The 21,633-nt window shown below is 37.8% G+C and overlaps 1 protein-coding gene and 1 long non-coding RNA gene across 4 annotated transcripts in view; one reads left to right on the plus strand and one right to left on the minus strand.

The window, feature by feature from the left end:
* ccdc88b (coiled-coil domain containing 88B) overlaps positions 1 to 13,086 on the plus strand; it is a 53,973-nt gene extending 40,887 nt beyond the window's left edge. For both annotated transcript variants that reach the window (XM_055034457.1, XM_055034458.1), the window contains exons 24-28: positions 2,444 to 2,589; positions 6,456 to 6,563; positions 9,835 to 9,992; positions 12,310 to 12,648; positions 12,733 to 13,086. In XM_055034457.1, the coding sequence (XP_054890432.1) occupies positions 2,444 to 2,589; positions 6,456 to 6,563; positions 9,835 to 9,992; positions 12,310 to 12,648; positions 12,733 to 12,800 (819 nt within the window). In that variant the 3' untranslated portion in view covers positions 12,801 to 13,086. The remainder of the gene's footprint in view (positions 1 to 2,443; positions 2,590 to 6,455; positions 6,564 to 9,834; positions 9,993 to 12,309; positions 12,649 to 12,732) is intronic.
* LOC129362743 (uncharacterized) lies at positions 12,462 to 20,065 on the minus strand. Of its 2 annotated transcripts, none has more exons than XR_008606260.1 (3): positions 19,877 to 20,065; positions 18,713 to 18,771; positions 12,462 to 12,557 (listed from the first exon to the last, which is right to left on the minus strand). It is a non-coding gene; the product is annotated as an uncharacterized LOC129362743 (long non-coding RNA). The 2 variants fall into 2 exon arrangements; XR_008606261.1 differs by having other exon boundaries at positions 19,873 to 20,065.
* Positions 20,066 to 21,633: the final 1,568 nt, after the last annotated feature.

Genomic DNA, 21,633 nt, shown 5'->3' on the forward strand with positions numbered 1-21,633 from the left:
TGCAGCTGTCCTTCCTGGTTGCAGGCAGACTGAGGATCTTCTCTCATGTGTTTCCAGATGCTGACAGCCCTGCTGCTGCAACCATGAACTTAAAATTCAAGCTGAACTAAAACAAAAAACTTCAAATAAAGCAACACCTCCAATAGCTCTGCCAGAAAACCAACAAAAGAAAATTGATTTGTTTTAATCACCTTTTCTCTCCTATCTGTGTCTTCTCATTTACAACATCCAATCAAATCTTCATGCCAAAAATGTGCTAATTAAGTGGTGATTACTTTTCTGACAGCCAATAATTACTTCCTCATGCAGAGGAGTTGGCAACATTGTCAACAAGCAAACTTCCATCAACAATAACAATGTATTTCTCAGCACTTCATGCATTCAAACGTAGCAGCATTTAAAGCAACGGAGGGGGTAAAATACTGTCTGTGCCCTATTTAATGGGACACACACTGACAGGAGTGGAAATAAACAAGTAAATATTGCAGACATATTGGTGTTGATAACGACCCTCCAACTTCCCAAGTCAGCATCCTGACTTCTGGTGACATTCACTACTGGGTTTAACAGGATGTTAAACCCTTGAAAAATATCTTATGACTTCCATGTTGAGATGCGTCTATTTATATTGTTTCGACAAAACGGGGATTTAAATACAGTAAACAATTTGCTGAAAATTATTTTTCCCCAAATGTTAAAAACTGACTAGTGTGAAGGTCAATAAACTTAGCTAGAATAAATTTGATGATAAACTGTAAAATATTACAACTGAGCAATAAAAAGCTGAGTGAACCTTACTATTTATTGGAAAACACTTGGGGTCCCTTCACATGGGGTCACATTTTTTGTGAATGCTATTGTTAACGTCAGTCGCACCACACATAATAAATATTTCTGTTTTTTTTCTGAACTTTTAACTTCCTAAATTCAGTTTTTAACAACTAATGTCACTTTCGCTCTTTTTGTGTTGCTCAAAAGAAAAAAAGGTAGATTTCCCACATAGTGGAAAATGATCAAATATTAGATTTCAAACCAGAAAATGAAAAGAAATCAAAACGTAAAGGTTATGTAAGTGTTAGACTTCATTTTGAATTAGATTCAGAAAAGAAAAAATGCCAAATAGACACATTTTTCTTGTTAGTTGTAGATAATCTGATCTGATCTAGTAACATTTTTAAATCCGTGGCAAAATCCACATTCTGGCCAAATGAGACGCCTTTGCATCAAAACAGCTAAAATTATGCAAAAAATAAACAATGACCCAGGAGCCTGAATATAAATGAAAATCTGGTACAAATGTATTACAAGCTATAGAAGAGTCAAATTAGCTCAGGTTAGTCAGGGGTTGCAAAGGAGCTGGAATACTTTTGCCCAAAAGCAACAATTATCAATAGATAACTTAAAAAGTCTAATCTACTTTACTGACAGCATTACTGACAGCATGGAAGTGTTAATAATATTTATTGGCCTTCTCAGAACCAGGCTAGCTGTTTTTAAGCTAAGCTATTTCATCTTTGCATAATCCACACTATTCTTCACCCATTTGATGAACATTTTTGAGTGCCTCATGTTGCCAAGCTGTTGCTTTAAATAGCTGATCATCAATGCAAAGCACACAGAAATAATGGCTTTCCTCCTTGCATCTTTTCTCCCAAATGACATCGTTGTGTAATGAGAATTATTTCCCCTCAGATGATCTAATTTTGTGTTGGACTTATTTCCTCTTCTCCACACCAAGTTATTTTAGGTGCATATGGTAGTTTAGATTCTCATTATGCAATAATTCAGAGGAAAACATGTCTCAAAGTTCACATTGCTCCAGTAATTAATCCTTTGCTGCAGCATTTCGCTCTGATGCGGCTACATTTGACAGGACATAATAATTGGAAACAGATTTGCAAAGATTAAAACAGATTTGCAAAGTTTAAAGTCGATGAGATTATCATTTTATGTTTACCTTCATACTTGCCAAAATGAGGTTTATGACCTTTAAAAGTGGGTTTGAAAATTAGGAAATCATTGGCGGTCATCTGTTTGTGGAGTTTTGCTTTTATTTTATTGCACCGTACAAATAAAGTCTCTACAAAGCAACATCTAAGTAATTATTAAATCCTAGTTATTGTACTACAGTATGTCTTCTAGCTCTCAGGAAAGCCTAAAGTGTGACTAAATTTCTAATTAAGTCAGATTTTTATTTTTTGTCTTTGAATTGAAATGACATTTTATGGCTGAAGATTTCAAAACAGGAATTGATCTTTTCTCATATATAATTAATAAGTAGTTTGTTTTTTCTTTTCTATCAAATTTGTAGTGAAATTAAATCTATAACATATTAATTCAAAAATTCAGTTCTTATCATCTGATTGATATGTTTCATGAAATCACATCTAGACTCGGCGTTGAGGTTCCTCAATGATCTCACTGAGTTGTTTATGTTGTGCAGCTGCTGACGCAGCTGAAGGGGAACATGGAGGAGGAGAACCGACACTTAGCCGAACAAAACCAGAGTCTGCTGAAGGAGAACCGGGCCTTACTGGAGCAGAGCCTGGAGCGCCGCGACCAGCACTACTCGCAGCAGCAGGAGTACCAGTAAGTACACGCCAGCCTGGGGTGCTTTTAGATTTGTTTTGCAGGAATATTGAAAGAGAGGTGGATTAAAAAAGAAAAGAAATCTGGTTTTCAGTCATTCAGACAAAGGATTTAAACCCTGTTTTTGGTAAAAACAACCTTTAAATAACTTGAAGTGAATGAAAAGCCTCTTAGCTGTCTGTGAATAGAAACAGATTTCATATCAAGCATGCAAAAGGTTTGAGACTGTGGAGCAACGATTTCACAGTCCAGCAGCACTCAGCGGTCGACCTTTTGACTGACTCCAAGATTAATTCAGGGTTTATAGTGTGCATGCAAAGCTGGTTTCACACTTACAATCTAATTAACCTAATTTTTCTGAATTCTACCTTTTTGATCCTCAATTTTCTGCTTTTATTCTTGAAAGAATCCATTATCCCTGCTAAGAATTGTCCTGTAAAAAAAAAAAAAGATAAAAATGCTATTAAAACTTCACTGCTTCATAAATGCTTGTTAAACATATTTCATCTACTGGTGCAAGGCCTATTGGATCAGATATTCTTAACACACTTACAGGTTTGTTTTCAAGCCCGAATCAATTTGTTTCTATCAGTTGAAAGCAAGTAATAAAAGCAGGTTTCTGAAAAGATAAAATCAGGTTTAGATGGTTTTAATGGAGTAAAGCTGATCTACAGACGCAGGTGAAAGCAGATTTAGCTGAGCGAGGAGCCGCCGGATGCTGCAGTCAGGTGAACGGGGCCAATTAGGAAGTCTGTGATCATCCAGCTGATGGAGAACGGCAGGCCGGGGACATCGGAAAGAAACATCAGAGCCTGGGGAAATAAAAAGTGACTTGTTACCGAGTAGTATTTAGCTTCTGAAATATTTTCTCAACCAGTCAGCTGGGGACTGGAACAGCTAAAAGGAAGATCGATATTGGATTTAATTAGGTGGCAACACACATGATGTTTAATGAGTGTTTAAGATGTTATGTGCTGCAGAAACAAGGAACAGTTTATTACTGAGTGTCGCTTGAAAGCTCCGTTTAAACAGACGAAGGGCCTCCTCTGGAGCTTATGCTGGTGACAGATACTGATATTAAACATTTGATGCGGAAAGGAAGCAACCAGTGGAGGAAGATATGGTTACACACAAAGGACTGTAATTCATTTCTTTGGGACTCAAACCTTTTCACATTACAGACACAGCATATATTCTCTTGAGATTTCATGTGGGAGATCAAAAAAGACGTGACCTGCATTTCTCTGATACCCCAAAACGAAACCCAGTACAACCCACTGAGCCCACCTGTGTGTTATTTTAATTTAAGCATAAATCTGAGAAAGTCTTAGAGGTTTATTAGAGAACATTAGTGAACAAAAAGCATCATAGAGGCAAAAGAAGAAACAGACAATGTTGTTTAGTTTATAAGAACATTGTCCAAAACATTGACCACAGAAAAAATCTGCTTCAGCCTTCAATTTTTATTTAACGTATTTATTATTTCTAATTATGTATATTTATCATCTTTCTTCCACTTTAATTAAAAGCTGTAACTTTCTTTTTCACTTGAAATACCAATAAAATAAGTTTTTTGTTGTAATACAACAAATGTTAAAGCTTTGCAAGGCGCTACGTCTTTGAAAAAAAAATCCATGTTTCTGTTGCTCATTAAAGCTTCAGCTGACATCTTTTCTGATCAGTTTTCTTCTTCACCTGGATTGTTTGACTTGGTTTTCTGGTGCTCTGAGGATTGGCAGATTTGCTGCACACAGAGGCATTAGAAGTTAAGTCATATTTTCCTTTCTGGTGTTTGCACTTGTCTCACAGTAAGAAGGCTTTAAATTTTTAATGTTAGCTGTTCAGGTCCGTCTGTGGGGAGTTTGTCTTTCCTCCTCGTGCCTTCATGGCTTTCCTCCTGTAGGCAAAAACATCCATGTTAGAATGTTTGTGGTTTCAAATTGACCTTGGAAATGAGTGGGAGCGTGCATGATTTATAGCCTGGTACGTCTCTGTGAAGGACTAACGACCTTTCCAGGTTGCACCTCGCCTCTCGCCCGGTGACAGCTGGAATTGGCTGCAGCCCCCATCTCCTCTCCTCTGCTGCTGCTGTAGCCCTGAACATGAAGCGGGATGGAAAAACCATCAAACGTGTCACTGTGAAAAGAAAAAACTGATTCACCTTGAAAAGATTAGATTTCCAACAAGATATCGTGAAAATCGGCTCGGTGTTTGTCGTCTTTTGTTTCTGGGCAAAACCAGAAACAAAAATATTATGTGCAACTAGAAAACAGCCACACCACATACATCTTCATTTGCTGAAATGTGCATAAACTATCTTCATTAGTTCTGAATGGACACAAATGACTTGTGATGTATTATCATCATAAGTCATATTAAAGCTGAAAATTGTTCTTAAATCAAACTGGCTTTTTAACGTTTTGCTGCTGTTGCAAATATATTTCCAATACGGTGGATCAATAAAGCTTTCTTTAGCTTAATTTACTTAATCTTAATTTAGTTTGCCACAGTTTCTATTAGTATTGTATATTTTAGATGATCTTATCATTCATACTTTAGATTGTCTTTGTTTAGCGTCATAAAGCTTGCTTTACAGCCTCGCTTATTTTGGTTTACTTTAGTTCACCAAAGATTATTGTAAATTTATACTTTAATTTCCCTTAATTTCTTGTTGTTTACTTTAGTGCATGTTATTTTAGCTTATGATAGTTTAGTTTATTTTATCAATTTCTTATTTGATCTTAGCTTGTTTTAGAAAAGATAAGCAATTCTTATTTGATCATTTTACTTTTAGTTTTCCCTCGTTTAGGTTCATTTAGGCAACAATATTTTGTCTTAGTTTAGATGATTTTGTTCCTGGTGCTACTTTAAGGTAGCAGTGCTGAGTTTATTTTAGTTGATCTTATCTTAGTGTTAGTATATGTTACTTGATATTACTTTAACTTATCTTCAATTAATTTATTCTTTTTTCTTAGATTAAATTATTTTATCTTAACTTTAATCTATTTGAGCTGCAGTTTGTTATCATGCCTTACCTAAGAGTCATGTTTTGTTTTTTTTTGCAACCAAAGGGAAAAACATCAAACTCTGTGCTGCTGCTGCTGTCAAAACAGATTTGTAATCTTCCTGGTATTTTCCTGGTGAAACATAAGAAAACGTTTTATAATTTGTTGCAAATTCAACATAAAGGACATTTTTGCAATGACAAAAATGTAAGTTTAAAAAAAAATTGTTTTGTACCCATTACATAAACAAAAAAACAATAATTATAGCCGTGCCGCTAGTGACATATTTATAAATGTTCTACCAATTACAGTAAGAAATCACAATCAGGCTTACTGTTACATATTATGCCATGAGTTGTTCTACTGCAGCGTTGTCAGTTTTATACTGATCAAAACATTTCTTCATGTAAGTTAATGACAATCTGTGTAGCAGCAGTTAACTCTGTTCGGTCTGAACCCAGTACGTGTGGAAGAACAAGACTTTTATCTTTTTTTCTGGCTTCAAAGCTCCCACCATGTTAGGATGGACAAAATATCCAGAGTTTGAAGCACAAAGCAGCTGTTCACGACAAAAAATACAGCTTCTGTTATTTTTAGATCACTCCTAAAGCAGCAGCCTGATTTTTAATCTCCACTCATGTAAAACTGCAGTTTATTTAATCTTCTGTGAAAGTTGTGAAAAGATTCCAGCTCAAGCATCACAATGCACTCAGCTTTCTTTGAAAAAATTAAGGTTACAGTGGAATAAAAGAGCCTATAAAAAAATCAGCTTAATAAAAGTGATATAAACTGATAATGTCTGCATGAAAGCGATCAGCTATTCCCTCCTTCTCGTCTAATGATTCATGCGTTTGCCTTCAGGGAGAAGCTGAGCGAGCTCCGTCGGGAAAAGCAGAAGTTGGTGGAGAAGATTATGGATCAGTACCGAGTCTTGGAGCCCAGCATGCAACCTGCAGCCAGCAAGGCCAAGTACAGCCAGAGTTGCACTCACATTACACCATTCTGCAAAAAATACTCAGAAAGACTTCCCTCATCTATTTTCCTTTTAACTTGGACACACCAAGGGGTAATTAGTGGGTTTTCTTTTAGATCAAAACTCAGTGGGGCAAAAAGTGTAAACAGAATAAATTAATGTTTCACTAAATGCTCCTAAACTTCCAGGAACCTTACAGATTTTAACAGTAATGATAATTTATTTTATCACATTAAGTAAATATATTTTAATAATTTATAAATATATTGTTACTTTTATGCATTTGTAATATGTGAAACTTTAACATTTGTTTAAACCCTATAGATTATAATGCAGTCTGAAATTTTTTTTATCGTAATAAGCATTTGCCAATGTTGTCAATTCCTGAAATAATGTAATATATTGTAAACAAAATTATTTATTTGATCAAAACCATTTTGTTGACCGCCTAGAGACAGAAGTTATCACAAACACAACTCAATATTTATTAAATATATTTTTTTGTAATTACTGGAACATTTGTTTTGCTTAGATTAAGTAGTGTAGGAAATGAACTTAAAATAACTTTTAAAAATTATTTTACTAAACCAGAACTTTCAATTTCCCTATAAAGTTGAACTGTGACAGATCAGAAGAAGAAACGAAATAATCACCCCTGATGTTGCAGATGTTTTGTGTTAGCTTTAAATAAATATATATCAGTAAATTAAATAGTTACAATTAATATTTTATTGATGCAGGAGATGAAATTTGATCCCCAAATGAGAATTTTTCATTTACTCCACAACAAGCATTCATTTTACGCCAGAAGCCAAGAACGTTTGTTGCTAACATGAATTATTTTCTCCTCGTTTTATCAAGATAATAATACAAATATTTGGTTATCACAAGTTAAATTAATGTTCTGCAGGAACCATTAAACCAAACTTAATCAAAAATAGCTGATAAAAGAGTGACGCTTATTTCAAATGATGGTCCTTAAATGCACCATTATATGTGTAATAACTTGAATTGTAGATATTGATTAATTAGTGAACAGTATGGGGAAAGGGAACAAGTTACGCTAAGCTGTTTTTGCTTTTAAGCTGTTTAAAATTTTCTCACTGAGCCAAAAATAATTGTTCACTGTTAGATTTTATCACATTTATTGAAAAAAAATGTTATTTTGAAAAAACATGTTTCAGATTTTAATAAAAACTTCAGCGGATGCAGCTTCTATAGTGAGAAAAACCAGCGAGAAACATTAAAACTTTAAGATTATTGAAATGACAGCAAGTGATGCAAATTGGTGAAAAACAAAGAGAAAGTGGTCAGTTTGACAATATCATCATAACTACAAGATCTCTGAGCTTTCCTAAAACCTGGAGTTAGAACTAAAATGGTAAAATATTCCTGTAGATAACAAAATATCTTCAGGCTGAAGATGTTTCATATTGAATAAATGAATAAAAATAAAAGTTAATCAATATTTTAACTGCATTTTGAAATTGGCCAAAATAAGACAATTCACATGGGAGAGACTTCATTATGTATCAACAGAAGTTCAGATTCTTTGAACTGTTCAGAGTCAGAAAAACATGAATGCCTTGAAGATTCAGGACACTGTGTGCCTGGAATATGAGGTCAATGTGGCAACATTCAAACAGTGAAGCAAGGACTTTTTAAAGGGCCTTGGAGCAAAGCAGCGGTCAAATATGTGGTGATGCATGTATTTATCACAGCGTTTCTTAGCTCTCCACATCTTAACTCCTCAACATGTTGAATTAGATGGTTTTTAAAGATAGAAGTGCAATAAATCAGGCTTGTTGAAGCAGATACGGATGTAGCATTAACATAATCAAGGATCATTTGCCTTACAGAAATCTATATTTACCTGTAATGACTTTTCTGTCTTTACTCAAATTATATTTAAATAAATGATTCATCCTCAACCTGTTCTGTCAGATTCAAACAAGAATTTCTTTCTGCTTTTTAAAAATTGAAAAAAGAAAATAGCTAAAACATTTTATGATCAAGATGATTTAATGTCATTTTTAATATGTTTGATCAGTTTTAATATTTTAAAACTGAACTCTGCGTGACATTAGACAAAATCCATTAATTTCTGTCCTTTCCTCATTCGTAAGAAGCACATAATTGCAAAATTGGCATCAATTTGCAGGCCAAATAACTGCTGAAGTCATGGATAATTGTCAGCCATCTGTAACTTTTAGTCATCTCAGCCACTAATTCTGTCTAAATCCTTTTAAGAAGCACTTGAACATTATTTCTCGGAGTTAAAAGACAAGAGCTCGCCACCCTGCTGCTTTCTGCTCTGTCTAACTCGGGTTTCCAGTGTGAGCTTGATGGCAAACATGACAGGAAGAAAAACTGGCAAAAGAGCAGGAGCCAAATCCTCTTTGAGAGGTTTAAGAGCTTTGAAGAAATAAACAGCAAGTATACTCAGATACTTTGGGGGGGAAACGTTTTTCATAATTATCTTAATTATTTTGGATATTTTTTCTTGTAAGTCTGAAACAGAAAACATGAGGGAGGAAAACTGAAATAAACGTTTCTCTTACATGCGAAAGACTAAATCAACCTAAAAACGTCATCCCGATGTTGAAGCACGGTGGTGGCTGCATCATGATATGAGGACATTATAAAGGCTTAGAGGCTGCAGAAGATTTGTCGATGGTGAAGAAATTCACCTCCTAGTTGAACAAAGACTCCAAACATACAGCCAGAGATACAAAAGAGCATCTTAGCTTAATTAAAAACCACATATTGGCTCCCATGTTTAATAACAATAAGTAGTCCATAATTTAAACAAATAGTTGTTTTTTTCTGTATTCTTGTTCTGCTAAAACTAGATGTATGTCAGATTAACATACATTTTATTAAATGAAGCCTGAGGCCTGCAAACTTTTATTGCAGCAAAAGGTATTTATTAAACTTTACAAAGTAATTTCACACTTTTCAGATTTTAATTTCTAAGAAAAGAAAACTCGAGTAGCTCAAGCTGTCATACGTTTTAAAAAAGCAGAAACCTGAAAGCATTACTTTTGCTTTCATGGTTAGTTTTGGTGAAATTCAACCTGCTTGTTGCGTAATCAGGCGGAAAACGCAACACTAACGATGCTGAACGTCCACTGAGGCTCTTCTCTTACCAACACTTGGCATCCGACCAGTTTGAGGGAAACCAGCTCTCGTACATAATGTGAGTCGCCGGGCACGGAGATGCTTGACCCTCTTTGTGAAAGGTCCCCGTCTCCTGTGTCCTCACAGAAAGTCTAACTGGATCGCAGACAGGATGAAGAAACTAATCAAGCCTCGGGGAGGAGGAGGAGGAAGGGAGGGACGCGCCCTCTTCACCGCCGCAGGCAGCATAGAAAACCTGGCCGACAGCAACGAGTTTGCACCAGACCCACACACACCGAAGCCTGGTGAGATTTCACACACACACACACACACTGATCAGCACACACCCGGCCTTCTTCAGACTAACTAACACAAAAACATCAGCTGACTGGTTTTCACAGAGATACGGCATGAAGGGAGGGAGCAGCCGCGCATACAAATCATCTCATGACTACTGAGTGTGGTCTGCACTGATAACGCTCTCATCTCCTCAGATCTCTCCTTGTAAAGAGCCTCGACTCACTGAAGCTGGGCTCTTTTCCTGCTAACCGCGCGTTGAAAGGAGTTGATATGTGAGGCTTTATTCCCTTTTGATGCCTTCACTGACATGGAAATCTCACTGCAGGTGCCTTCAAAGCAGTTGCGTCAAATTTCACCTGGATTTTTAACGCTTATGTTCGGTTTTCAACCAAATAATTGTGTTGTCAAAGTGTTTAATTGTCTAGCTGCTCTCACCGGGAGCTTCTGGGCTTTTAATCATCTTTAAGTCAAAGATGCAGCAAAAAAATAATTAATTAGTGGATATTTCCAGCAAAAATTCTTGTTTTGTTTCACTTCAAGAGAAAATTCAACGTGGCAACCTAAAGTACCTGCTTAACATTCCTCAAAGTTCAAGGTCAGATTTTACCATCCCAGTATTTTACCATCCCAGTATCTTTTCTTCTGCTCATTACTCATCTAATTTGCATGATGTTTTCTTTTAATGTATTCTCCTTTTTAAAACAATTGTCTGCACCGTCTTTAAACAGGGCCATGTGTTTTCAGCAGGGTGTCATGAGTATTAAAGCTACTATTTTAAAACCTGTGCTGTAGAAGATGAAAGGAAAGTAAAGCCTGTACCATGTGAGACCTGAATGCACTGAAAATATCTCTCACTCAGCATGTAAGGAAAAAAAAAAAAGCTGCTTCTGGTTCACTTTTTGAGTTTATTGTCTTAAATGTTGCTATTTCAGCAGTGCTAGAGCTGGTAACGTTGAGAAGAAAACTGCAGCAATCCAATTCACTCAACAGGTCTAACTGAAGAGCTCCTGTAATCACATGTTTTTATCCCAGTGATTAAGATTAGAGCTGAAAGCAGCGAAGATCAGAATCTCACTGCAGTGTCCACTGCAAATTTAATGATTGAGTTCAGATTTCAACCTGATTTCACACAGAGTAGAAACATCAGGTCCCATGTTGAACTTGTGTTTGTTTTTTATATTTATCCCATATCACTGATGTTCGACGCATCGATGTACTGTTTAGTCTGCTTTAGTCAAACTCTAGTTTGTTTGTCTACAAAACTCTGAAGCTCCAAAGAAGCAAACTCAGGTCCGTCTAAAACCTTACGTCTTGGTTTGATTAAAGTGAACTCTGGTGTGGTTTGAATGCATATGTGAATACCAACTGGGCCAGAGAACGCTCCCAGAGCAGGAAGTGAACAAAAGCGTAAGGCATTCTGGGTAAATATAACCAAAACTAACATGCAAGTAACCAAAATAAAAGAGAAATCCTGCAATCACTAAAATTTGATGCCACTCAATTTATTTTTATGTTAAGAAGGAAGTTGCACTTTGTATCTTCAGAGGTTTTTGTGTCATTACCTTTCAGGTCTTGGTGCATTGCTGTCACAGGTGAGGTGGAGAACAATATTTCAAAGGGTTTGGATAATTTGACTTAGCGCAATGTGAAAGAAAACCGCACCGCCTGAAAATGTTGAAGATGCTCAATTTTGGTTCCCAATCAAACCGAGTTTATCACCTGCTTAATGTCAGGAAGTCAGATGTGGAAGAAAAGTCGGTTTCTTTCTTTGACAGTTGGCATTTCCTCTTTAGTGAAACCGCTACAGATACTAAAACTTCTTAATTTAAAAGAATAAAAGTATAGAGAGGCGTTTAGTGTATCGATCTGAACTGATCATTAGCCATTGCAACTTTAGACAATAGAAAATGTTGACATTGACGTTAAGGCTTCATTATTTTGGGTTTTACTAAACTAGAGCTGGTCTTAGAGCAGGTTCAAGTTGATAAACCTGAAGCCATCTTTGGTTCAGCAAACAAACAGAAAAACCTCCCTGATTTTGGAGTTTCAGTTGGAAAAGTTGTGGCTCTTTTCCACCCACCAGGCTCTATATGATGATATTTATTATCTTTATTAGTAACAGAATAGAGTATTTTCATTGATCCCCAATGAAAATACTTATTTGTTGAGAAGGTACTCCCATCCAAAGCGATCAGTAATTTAGCAGCAAGAATAATTTTTTTTAATTGAAAATGTTGCCTATTTTGTAGATACACGCTCTTTGATTAATTACAGACCCTGCGTTTAACTAGATTAAAACTTTTATGCTTCATACCGTTCCAGACCTCCGCAGTGCTCCAGTTTCTCCATCGCCATTGAGGAAAACCTCATCCAATCCGGATCCGGACATCTCGGTTCCCGGGACTCCAACCGTTGCTCGCTCCGGACCCCGGAAAAAGCTGGGCTCCCGCCATGGCTGGGGGATCGGTTTGTCCCGAGGAGGCTCCGGGGTCTCCCAGTCGTTTAGTCCTGGCGACAACAAGACCCCGCCCCGCCAGCGGCTTCGCTCCAGTCAGAACAGCACCAACGTCCTGTGGGAGGGGGCAGGGAGAGAGAAAGAGACGCCTCAGGATGCTGCTTCCCTGACCAGCCAGGAGAGTATTGATGAGGAAGGAGCTAAAGGTGAGGAAGGTGTGCATCAAATGTTGGTGTGAATGAAAACATTTATTAAATTAAATATGCTTTGTGATCTTTCCTTACTTTCAGACAATCATCACTCCATTGACGACAAATCAGCACAGGAGAAACCTACAGATGAATCTGCTGTAAACTGATTATATATTTTATATCGGGTCTAAACTGTCAGTGTACACAAGATTTTCTCAAATATGATCTTTATAGAGTTTTTAAATACAAAATAAATACAATCTTTAAGTGTTGCTGCCTTGGAACAAAATTATGTCTGTAAATCTGTTATTTAAAGGTCACAAGTGTCCCACGGCTCAACTCTTTAGTCTCTAAAATAAAAGCCAGAGGATCCAGCCTCCATGCAGATCTTTGACATCTGCATCTGCATGAAAATTTAACAGCTCTTTCCTTTACATCCACGCTTACATCCACCAAAACTCTCCCTGCAAACAGAAAATGTAAGTTTTATCTGCTGAAAAAGATTACAAAAAACTAAAAGTTTTGAGAATTTCATTTACTGCTTTGCAAATGTTGAATATCATTCAAGAAATAAACCAAAGCGAAAGAGAAAAACTAAAAACAAATGGGCTGAAAATAAAACAGACTGTGTAACACAGTAAAAAGAAAAAAGCACTTAGCAAACAAATACACAAAAGTCAAATGTCGTGGTGTAGTCTGGTTTAAATGCCAACAAATAAAACTGAGTTTTCAAACAAGTTTTGAAAATGTCAAGTGTTGGCGAGGTCTCCATGTGAAAGGGCAGGTTTGGGCCGGGCCTTAAAAACCAGGAGACTCTGGTCCGCTGATGTCAGCAATCTTCAGTCAGCAGAAAGTTAAAGATGAATGAAATGGGATGGTTCTAAAGAAAGTGAATTTAATGACAAGCCAGTGTAAAAAAAGTCATGAGAGACTGTGGTTAAAAACCAAAGACTGTTCAGGGAGTTAAACTTGTCACAGCTGAAAGCATTAAGCAGTTTTTAGTAGATGAAGAAAGATCAGAAACATCAACCAGAAGTTGATCGTTTTATTTGAGGGGGAGACGTTTTGAAATCTTCCTGAATTATTAGCACAAACCTGAACTGGAGCAGCATTAGGAGTTCGCCAGCAGAGTGACCATCACCACCATAATAATATATAAATACTGAGTAGATTTAATGATAGTAGTTATCAAGCATGGTCATTTTTACCCAGAAAACGATCTCAGTCTGACACATCATCCTCATGTGGGCGGCCGACGCCTCATGGAAACAAACTCCCAGAATCCCATTTGCCACAGATATAGTTGAACTAACTGTTAGATGACAGATTTTATTGAGTTACTCCAATTTCCAAGATATCTGCTCTGTCCATCAACCAGGGTGGATTCTTTAGTAAAACACAATTTAATAGTGACTCCATCTATGTGTCTCATTGAGTCTGTCATAGAAAGCAGTTTCTATCTGTGGATGTGTTGCTGCATGAGCAGAATACCAAATAAAGTCTTGTTAGAAGGAGCGCCGTTAACAATGCCGGGGGTTTCTGCCGCAGTCAGCGCTGAAATGATATCGCTGATTGTCCAATATTAAAACTGCATAAAGAGAAGGAAAAGTTGGCCTTGAAGCCATTAAACTAAGGAAGGAGTAAGGGAGGAGACAGAGGAAGGAAAGAAGGAAGGAAGGAGAAAATGGGGGTAGGATATAAGGAGGGAAAAAAACAGAGAAATATGTGAGGTTACAGGAATGGAAGGACAAGGAAGAAAGGAAGAGAAAGAATGAAATGAATCAGGATCCAAAGGAGGAAAGAACAAAAGGGAGAAATAGAGTTTAATTACAAAGATGAAAGTTCAGAAAGATTTAAAGGAAGTAGTAAGGTCACAAGAAAGTGTTGGAGGAGGCAAGGAAGACAGAAAGAGGCAAGGAAGGAGAGGAGGAAGGAGGGAATGTAGAACAGAATGATGAAAGGGACCTAAAGAGGGAAGGAGGGAAGACAAAAGAAGAAGGGCAGATGGAAGCATACAAAGAAAAAAATAAACCTGGAAATGCAAACATTTATTCCATACTTGATATTTCTCCTTTTCCTCATATTTAAAACGAATCAGAAAATCCAGAAATCAACTGCAATCAGTTGATATTATTATTAAAATAATAACACATATATATTCCCCAATTTGATCCACCTCTAAACTTGACCTTACATTAGCTTAAGAGAAAAACGATTATTTATTCACAGGAGAACTGAAGTGAGTCCCTTTTAATTGTAAACAGTGTCAGCATTGTGTTTATTTCTGCTCAACCTTCAGGAACGCTGTAAGGCTCCATATCGACTCTGCAAATCCCTCAGTGGTCAAACCGCCGCTCTGCAGAGCGCATGGAGTCTTAATTACAGACACCCACAGAGGAACCAGGCGTATCGGAGCAGGTTCTGTTTGGTGCGTCATATATAACACATAAGAATCTCAGCCTGGGAGAACTGAAAGCCCTCAAATTTCAATTGAGCTTGAAGTGCTTCATCCATAAACCTGTACAGGCTTAGCTGGAAACGTTCCTGCTGTTTCTTCTGATCGCCACTTCTTAAACTTGGCTTATCTGAATTCAAAGGAGTGTGGCTTTAAAAAGATGGCCGTGTTTTTCCCACATTAGACGTAGTTTTAGGCAGCAGTGCAAACCACACAGGGAGTGAGTAAAATGTCAAATATTGCAGATAAAGTCTGAGATCCAAGAGGGAAAATATTTTGTTTTCTGCAATCCTGTCTGACTCTGTGGGTCAGGAAGAAAAACAACGCTAAATCTCTTTGTAACTCCCAGATCTGGTCGGGGTACAGCTGGCCAAACAGGGAAAAACCCACCAGCTGGCTTAGAAAGGAGGGCAATCCCATTTCATTTTAGGGCTCTGCTGAAAATCCAGCCATTGATCTATTTAGGAACGATTTGCCCCGCTGCTTTCATGAGCGTCCTCTTTATTTCCTTCCACTGCTGCACCAAATGGTGTCAGTGTAGAGTCGGCCAGGCCTCCGTCGACAGACTACCAGGCGGTCAGATGAAGCGGGAGGAATTAGGATGCAAGCTTCCTAAACGAGCAGACCTGAGAGGTCATAATGAAGGTAGAAGTGCTCTCCTACGAAACAAGCAGCTTCTGCCTCCCAGACAAGGACAAGGACACGTCAGCGTTTCCCCGAGTTCTGTTCCTGATGACTGCAGGAGACAATAGCAGGTTCTCGGAGGCCTGCCCTCCCCAAGCACATTCTGAATTACGATTTGCAAATGACAAATGGATCACTAATACAATTCATGAATTATGTAGTTGTCATGGTGACATTAATCAAAAAACAGAGTCCCTTTCTCGGCTCTGAATATTGTGTTTGTGGAATTGAGATGCATGACGGGAGCTGCACACCGAGCCGCCTCACTGAACGCAGGGCAAAGCGAAAGCAAGATATTGGTTCTGCCAGTCACTCAGAGGCTTATTATGAGTGCGATGCAACAATCACACGCCCTCAGGCACACAGACAGACAGCCTCCACAGAGGAAAAGCTGAAGTGTGAAGCTATAAACTCGACAAAGCGGCAAAGCCTCGTACAAATGTGTTTGCTGGTTATTTTACTAAATTCAAACACAGCATCTCGCAAAAGTTTCTCGCTTTTTGCAGTAGATTATTTTATTTAGATTTCATGTGAAAGTGCTTTGTAAAAGAAAATCACAAGATTTTTTTAAAAATGTTTCAGTGGAAATCTAAAAGGTGCAGCATGCTTTTGTAATCTCTCCCAGTTATTCTGAGAATATGATCTAGTTGGCTGCGGAAGCTATTTATGAGTTAAAGTTGTGATATTTGAAGCAGAGTTTGGCTTTAAAACAAAATCCTGATCATTGAGTTTCTCATGAATGCTTCATCTGAAAACATGGCTGCCACAGAAACTGATAGGTATGACGAGAGAAGAAGGCGTCGGACCAAAACCGAGCAGAGTACAGGGCTCCATTTTCCACATGAAAAGATGTGAATGAAATTCTGACCAAACAACAGGTTTGTCTGTAGGATTTGAAAGGTTCACTAAAGGTTATGACAAGAAGGAGTGAAAACAACCCTTGGCTTTCCAGCCCAACCTTTCAGCATAGCAAGGAGAAAAACAGTTAGCAGCTCAGTTTAAGTGGAATGTTGCTCTGTTGATTCAAATGCAACATTTCTTCAAAAACATCTGTCCTTCAGCTCTAACAACACGAACCAACGCCGTGTCCAAAAACCAATAAGACTGAAGACAATACAAGGTTTGGTGCTTCATGACTGACTCATTTGTCACTTGATCTCTGTTCATCCAGCACAAAAAGTGTAGAAAGCTTGAGAATGGCAAGGATAAAAAAAGAAAAAAAAGCAGAAGCAACAGTCAGTCAAACAAAAAGACGCAGAGTGGCGGTGTTCCTTGGGAAGGAACTCTGCCACAAAATGAGTGATTGAATGTTTTCTCCAGCTCTGATTCCTTAAGCGATGAATGATGGATGGCTGCCTTGGCTGGCATCATTGCTGCATCTCAGGAGTCTGCTCAGCTGATTAATTATTGAGCACCTGAGGGGAGTAACAGGATCGGTAAAAATCGCATTTCAACCATCTTTTTCAACGTTTGTAGCCTTCCTTTACGTGTAACGATACTCTCTGGATTTCCCTTTTCAATCCAAACATACTATTATTTATTTATTTTTTAAATTGTCTCGCCCAACCTCCGTACACTCCGTGTTTCTTTTTTCCGTTTTTTGCCTTCCCCTGCTGATGTACCCCCAGTCCTGGCTTGAGCTATCAAATTTTAATCACTGTGTCTCACTAAAGAGTCTCCAGCGACCAAAAGCCTCGCTTAAACCACTTAGTGTGCTGACTGAATGGGGCAGACATCCTAAATGCTCAGACTTGCATTAGGCTTTTGTTTGTGAACATCTGAGATCAATCTCTGCAACCGAATCCAAAGTTCCTCTTTAACCCTGACTTTCATTTGGATGTTTTTAAGGTAAATCACATTTTTAGGGTGACCCCAGTTTATGAAGAATTGGTTCTTCAATATGAGGGAATTGTATGTTTCTACAAGAGTTCCTGTCGTCCATTTTACCAAAGGAAAAAAAAATACATATTTAAGATAACAGATGGGACCAACATCCAGAAAAACCTTTTATAGGTTTTGAGCAAATATATTGATTACCATGTGAAACTTCATGCATTTGTTTTTGCAACAATTCTGCAAGAGAAAGAGAGATGAATCCCAGAAACTAAACTTTAACTCTTCCACGTCATGAGGAAATTAAAACATTATGAGAGCAATGGAGGAAAATACCCAGATAGTCTCAAAATTAAAAAGTGAATCAAACAGAGAGCTGCAGCTCAATACAGAAAAAATAATTTTACTTATTGAAGTTAAACAGTATGACTGGTTGCACCAAGTGATGTATTTGCATGTTTTTTATTTTAAGTGTATTTAATAGGGACAGACGCACATCGACATAGACAAACTGAACAAAACAGCCGTCCCATGTTTGCATCATGGTGCAACAGCTAATTTGCAGCACTTGTCCCTTGACGGCTTAAAGCAAATGAAACCCTAGATTTTTTTTTTCTCACTAAACTAAATATTTGTATAAGACCATGTCTCTAGACTCTTGATGTTTTCATTTCCAAGTGAAATGCAAACTTTACTTTCATCTGCTTTCAAAGGTGACTTTAGGTCCACTGACTTTTCATTTGAAAATATTCACCAAAGTTCTCTCAAGGCAGTGACTATCCTAGTTGCTTTGTGGGACGATAAATGCCTCTATTCTAGCTACTGTGCAGCTTTTTCGACTACACTTTTTCCTTCCACTCAACTTCCTACCAATATGACTGAATATAGGGATATAAGGTAGAGAGTGACCGCTTATTTGTCCTCTGTAACATAAATTGTCTGTAATATAAATCCTGAATTCAGGGTTTTCATTAGGCCATAATCACTCAAATTAACTAAAATAATTGCTTGACCGTTTTCTCTTCTGTTAATATTAAACATATGAATTTAACATTTTGATGTAAACAGGGTTTTTCATGAGAAAAAAATATAGATTTCAAATCCTACCTTCCTTTACTTGTAGCAGCGGTTTGTTGATCCCTCTCTGTTCTTGTGCTGGTTATTTTCTGCAAAAAATAAACAAAAGGAAAAGCAGGAGCTCGGACGTGTTTCTTGTTTCTGCTGAACCGAACCCTCACCAAACCCGAGCCACTCAACAAACCGTGATTTATGTGTGTTGTTCATCATCAATTTTCTCCACTGCTTCTTGTGACTTTAAATTAGGAGCCAGGGGGTAACACTGGAGAAAAAAAAGCAATTCAAACCAATTGCTCGGGGCAAGGGGTGAAATGGGATTTGGGCTTGGAGAAAGCACAGAAAACTAAAACATAACTGTTAGTCAATACAAGCTGATAATTCTTGAATTTCTTTAAATATCTACCCAGTTGAAGCTCTTGGGCATGGAGAGCCTGAGTTCCTCCAGCAACGCGGTGTTAAAGTCAGGGGTGCAGGCATAACTAAATTAATATTTTGCTTCTAGCGACAGAAATCAGGGAGAAAGTCATTGAGAGGGAACACAATGCAACTGGATGGAAGAAATAACAAGTAGCTCTCAGTGAGTGACCCTGCGACCTCTCCTCCTCGCAAACCTATCAGAGTCTATGTGCTTTCGCCGGGCTTTTACTCAATGAGGTTAACCCAGAGGTGAGGCTGCTCCTCTATAACTTCCATCCATCCATTTCTTCTTCTCCTTCTATTTACTTCGTACTCCCCTTCGTCTTTGTTTCACCCTGGTGGCCTTCATCTCTCTCTCTCTCCTTCTCTCTGGTTCATTCAGGATCCCTCCTCCATTAATAGTTTTTCCCAGCTCCTAACTCCCCCTCTTACCTCACCCACCATGCACTCCCTTTCTCTCCTCTAGTGTATTAAGGGGCTTTGACGCGCTCAGTAAAAGCTGATTTATTCTCTGGGTGGTATCGATCGGTTTTTGCATTAAAGATTATAATTCATTACCCTGGCCCCTTTTAATACATTAAACACTCAAAATAAAAACAAGACACACACAGTCTACCACACACATGCACTAGACTTTTGGATGTCCCCAGGGTGCAGGAAAACACTGGTCAAAGCGCCTCTTGTGTTTTCCTGGTTCCCACAGCGCCCCCTGTCGGTCTTTGTGTGTGTGGACAAGAAGGTATAGTCCCTTTATGGAGATAAAACAAGTGTACCTACAAGGTATCTTCATTTTAAGATGAAGACATTGTCTGAAGAAGAAGAACACCAAAATGGTCTACTCTCTTCCAGAATGAGTTTCGATCCAGACACGCAGCTGCTGCTGGCCACTATGCGCAGATGGTTTCTGAATGGTAAGGCAACAACAAACACGTATCCTTTCCGGCAGACGGCGGTTCCGGAAGCTGACCGAAGCTTCCGGGACTCAGGTTTGGTTGCTAGGTGACGGGCAGTGCCTGGCAGCTCATTGGCCAAAACACAAAAAGCTTTTGGGTTTCTGGAAATACTTGGGACGTTTTCAGAAACAGCAAAGACAAAAACCAGAAGCACAAAAACAGGAAAATGTGAATTCTGCATCATTCGCCCACATTGAAGATGAAAATAAAAAAATCACGGACCTCACTCACTTCAACGCATTTAAACAGGCATTTTGAGTTTTGCTCAGAAATGAAGCACACTTGGAAACACATCAGTAAGTCTATGAAATGTTGCATTCGGTACGTGTTTCCCAGTGAACTTGTAAAATTGAAAAGTTACTATCTATAACTTTTACACTAATTTTAAAAGTTTTTTTTTATGCAGCTTCATTTCTGCATATAGTAACTGTCACCTAATCAAGTTGAACAGCCATGATGGACTCTGGAAGTGAAGTATTGAACAGTGATTGTTTTTCCGAGTTATTTTAGCCAACAAAGCAAAGGCATTGCTGCAGTATTTCAACAAAATTCACATGCAATATGTGTCCTTTTTAATTAGCGAGCTGGAGAAAGTGTAACAAATGCAACCGCATGCACAGACGTAGTGTAACTGGGGTCATAGCTGCTTTTTACATTACGCTGACTTGTACTTCCTTTATTTTATTTACTGTGTTTACAAGCTATAACTAAAAAAACTATTTTGCTGGTTCAAATTTTTTGTTCTTAGGTTTTTGCTTCAGAGGAATTACTTATCTGAGACGGAGAGCATTCAGAAAACTTTATTTGTCTTCTGACAATCACTGCTTATTGGATCATTACCGTTAATTGTTTTGTTGATCTCATAACAGCTATAATTCACTAACATGTTTACGCAAACCATTAAGATCTTTCTGAATGCAGCACAAACCTTTCAGTGAACCTCAAATTTAAACCAAGTGATTCTGATAAATTGATATGGGCTTTACATTTTACTTTCTCTGGTTCTCACTTGAACTTACCCCTACAGTTCAGTAGACCCAAAAGGTTTTAATAACAGTCTGTGTTTGATGATTACTTTACTTTTCCATTTTATCAGCAAATCCAGTTTACTGAGCGACCAGATGTTGCATAAAGAAATTATACACCATGATCCTCTTTATATGAAAAGCATGAACAAACAAACTGTAAGCATCTGCGCCGGGTTAGGATCATTTAAATAAATCATGTTTTTCTTTTTCTATCATCAGATTGTGAGGATTTTAAAAAAGCAACAAAGCAAACAGACATTTTTGTTTTTCAGCATCAAGTTTTTGAAAGTGATTGAAGAGTTTTGAGTTCTAACTTAAAACATAGAAACTGAAACTAAAACTTGTGAAAAATAGAAAACATCAAACACATACCTTCTACCTCAGATGCTCTTGTGCTTTAGGTTTAGCTACATTTATAAATATTACCAGTCGCCTTTATCTGCATCTCAAAGCACCATAAGAACATGGATCCCTTCCAAACAGGTCAAGGTAAGGATCTGTGTACGCCATGTGTCCACTGCCCTGTTTGTCAATAACCTCGCCTCTGTGGGAT

Source organism: Poeciliopsis prolifica, unplaced genomic scaffold, assembly GCF_027474105.1.
Source record: "Poeciliopsis prolifica strain line A6 unplaced genomic scaffold, Auburn_PproV2 SCAFFOLD009, whole genome shotgun sequence".
Lineage (NCBI taxonomy): Eukaryota > Metazoa > Chordata > Actinopteri > Cyprinodontiformes > Poeciliidae > Poeciliopsis > Poeciliopsis prolifica.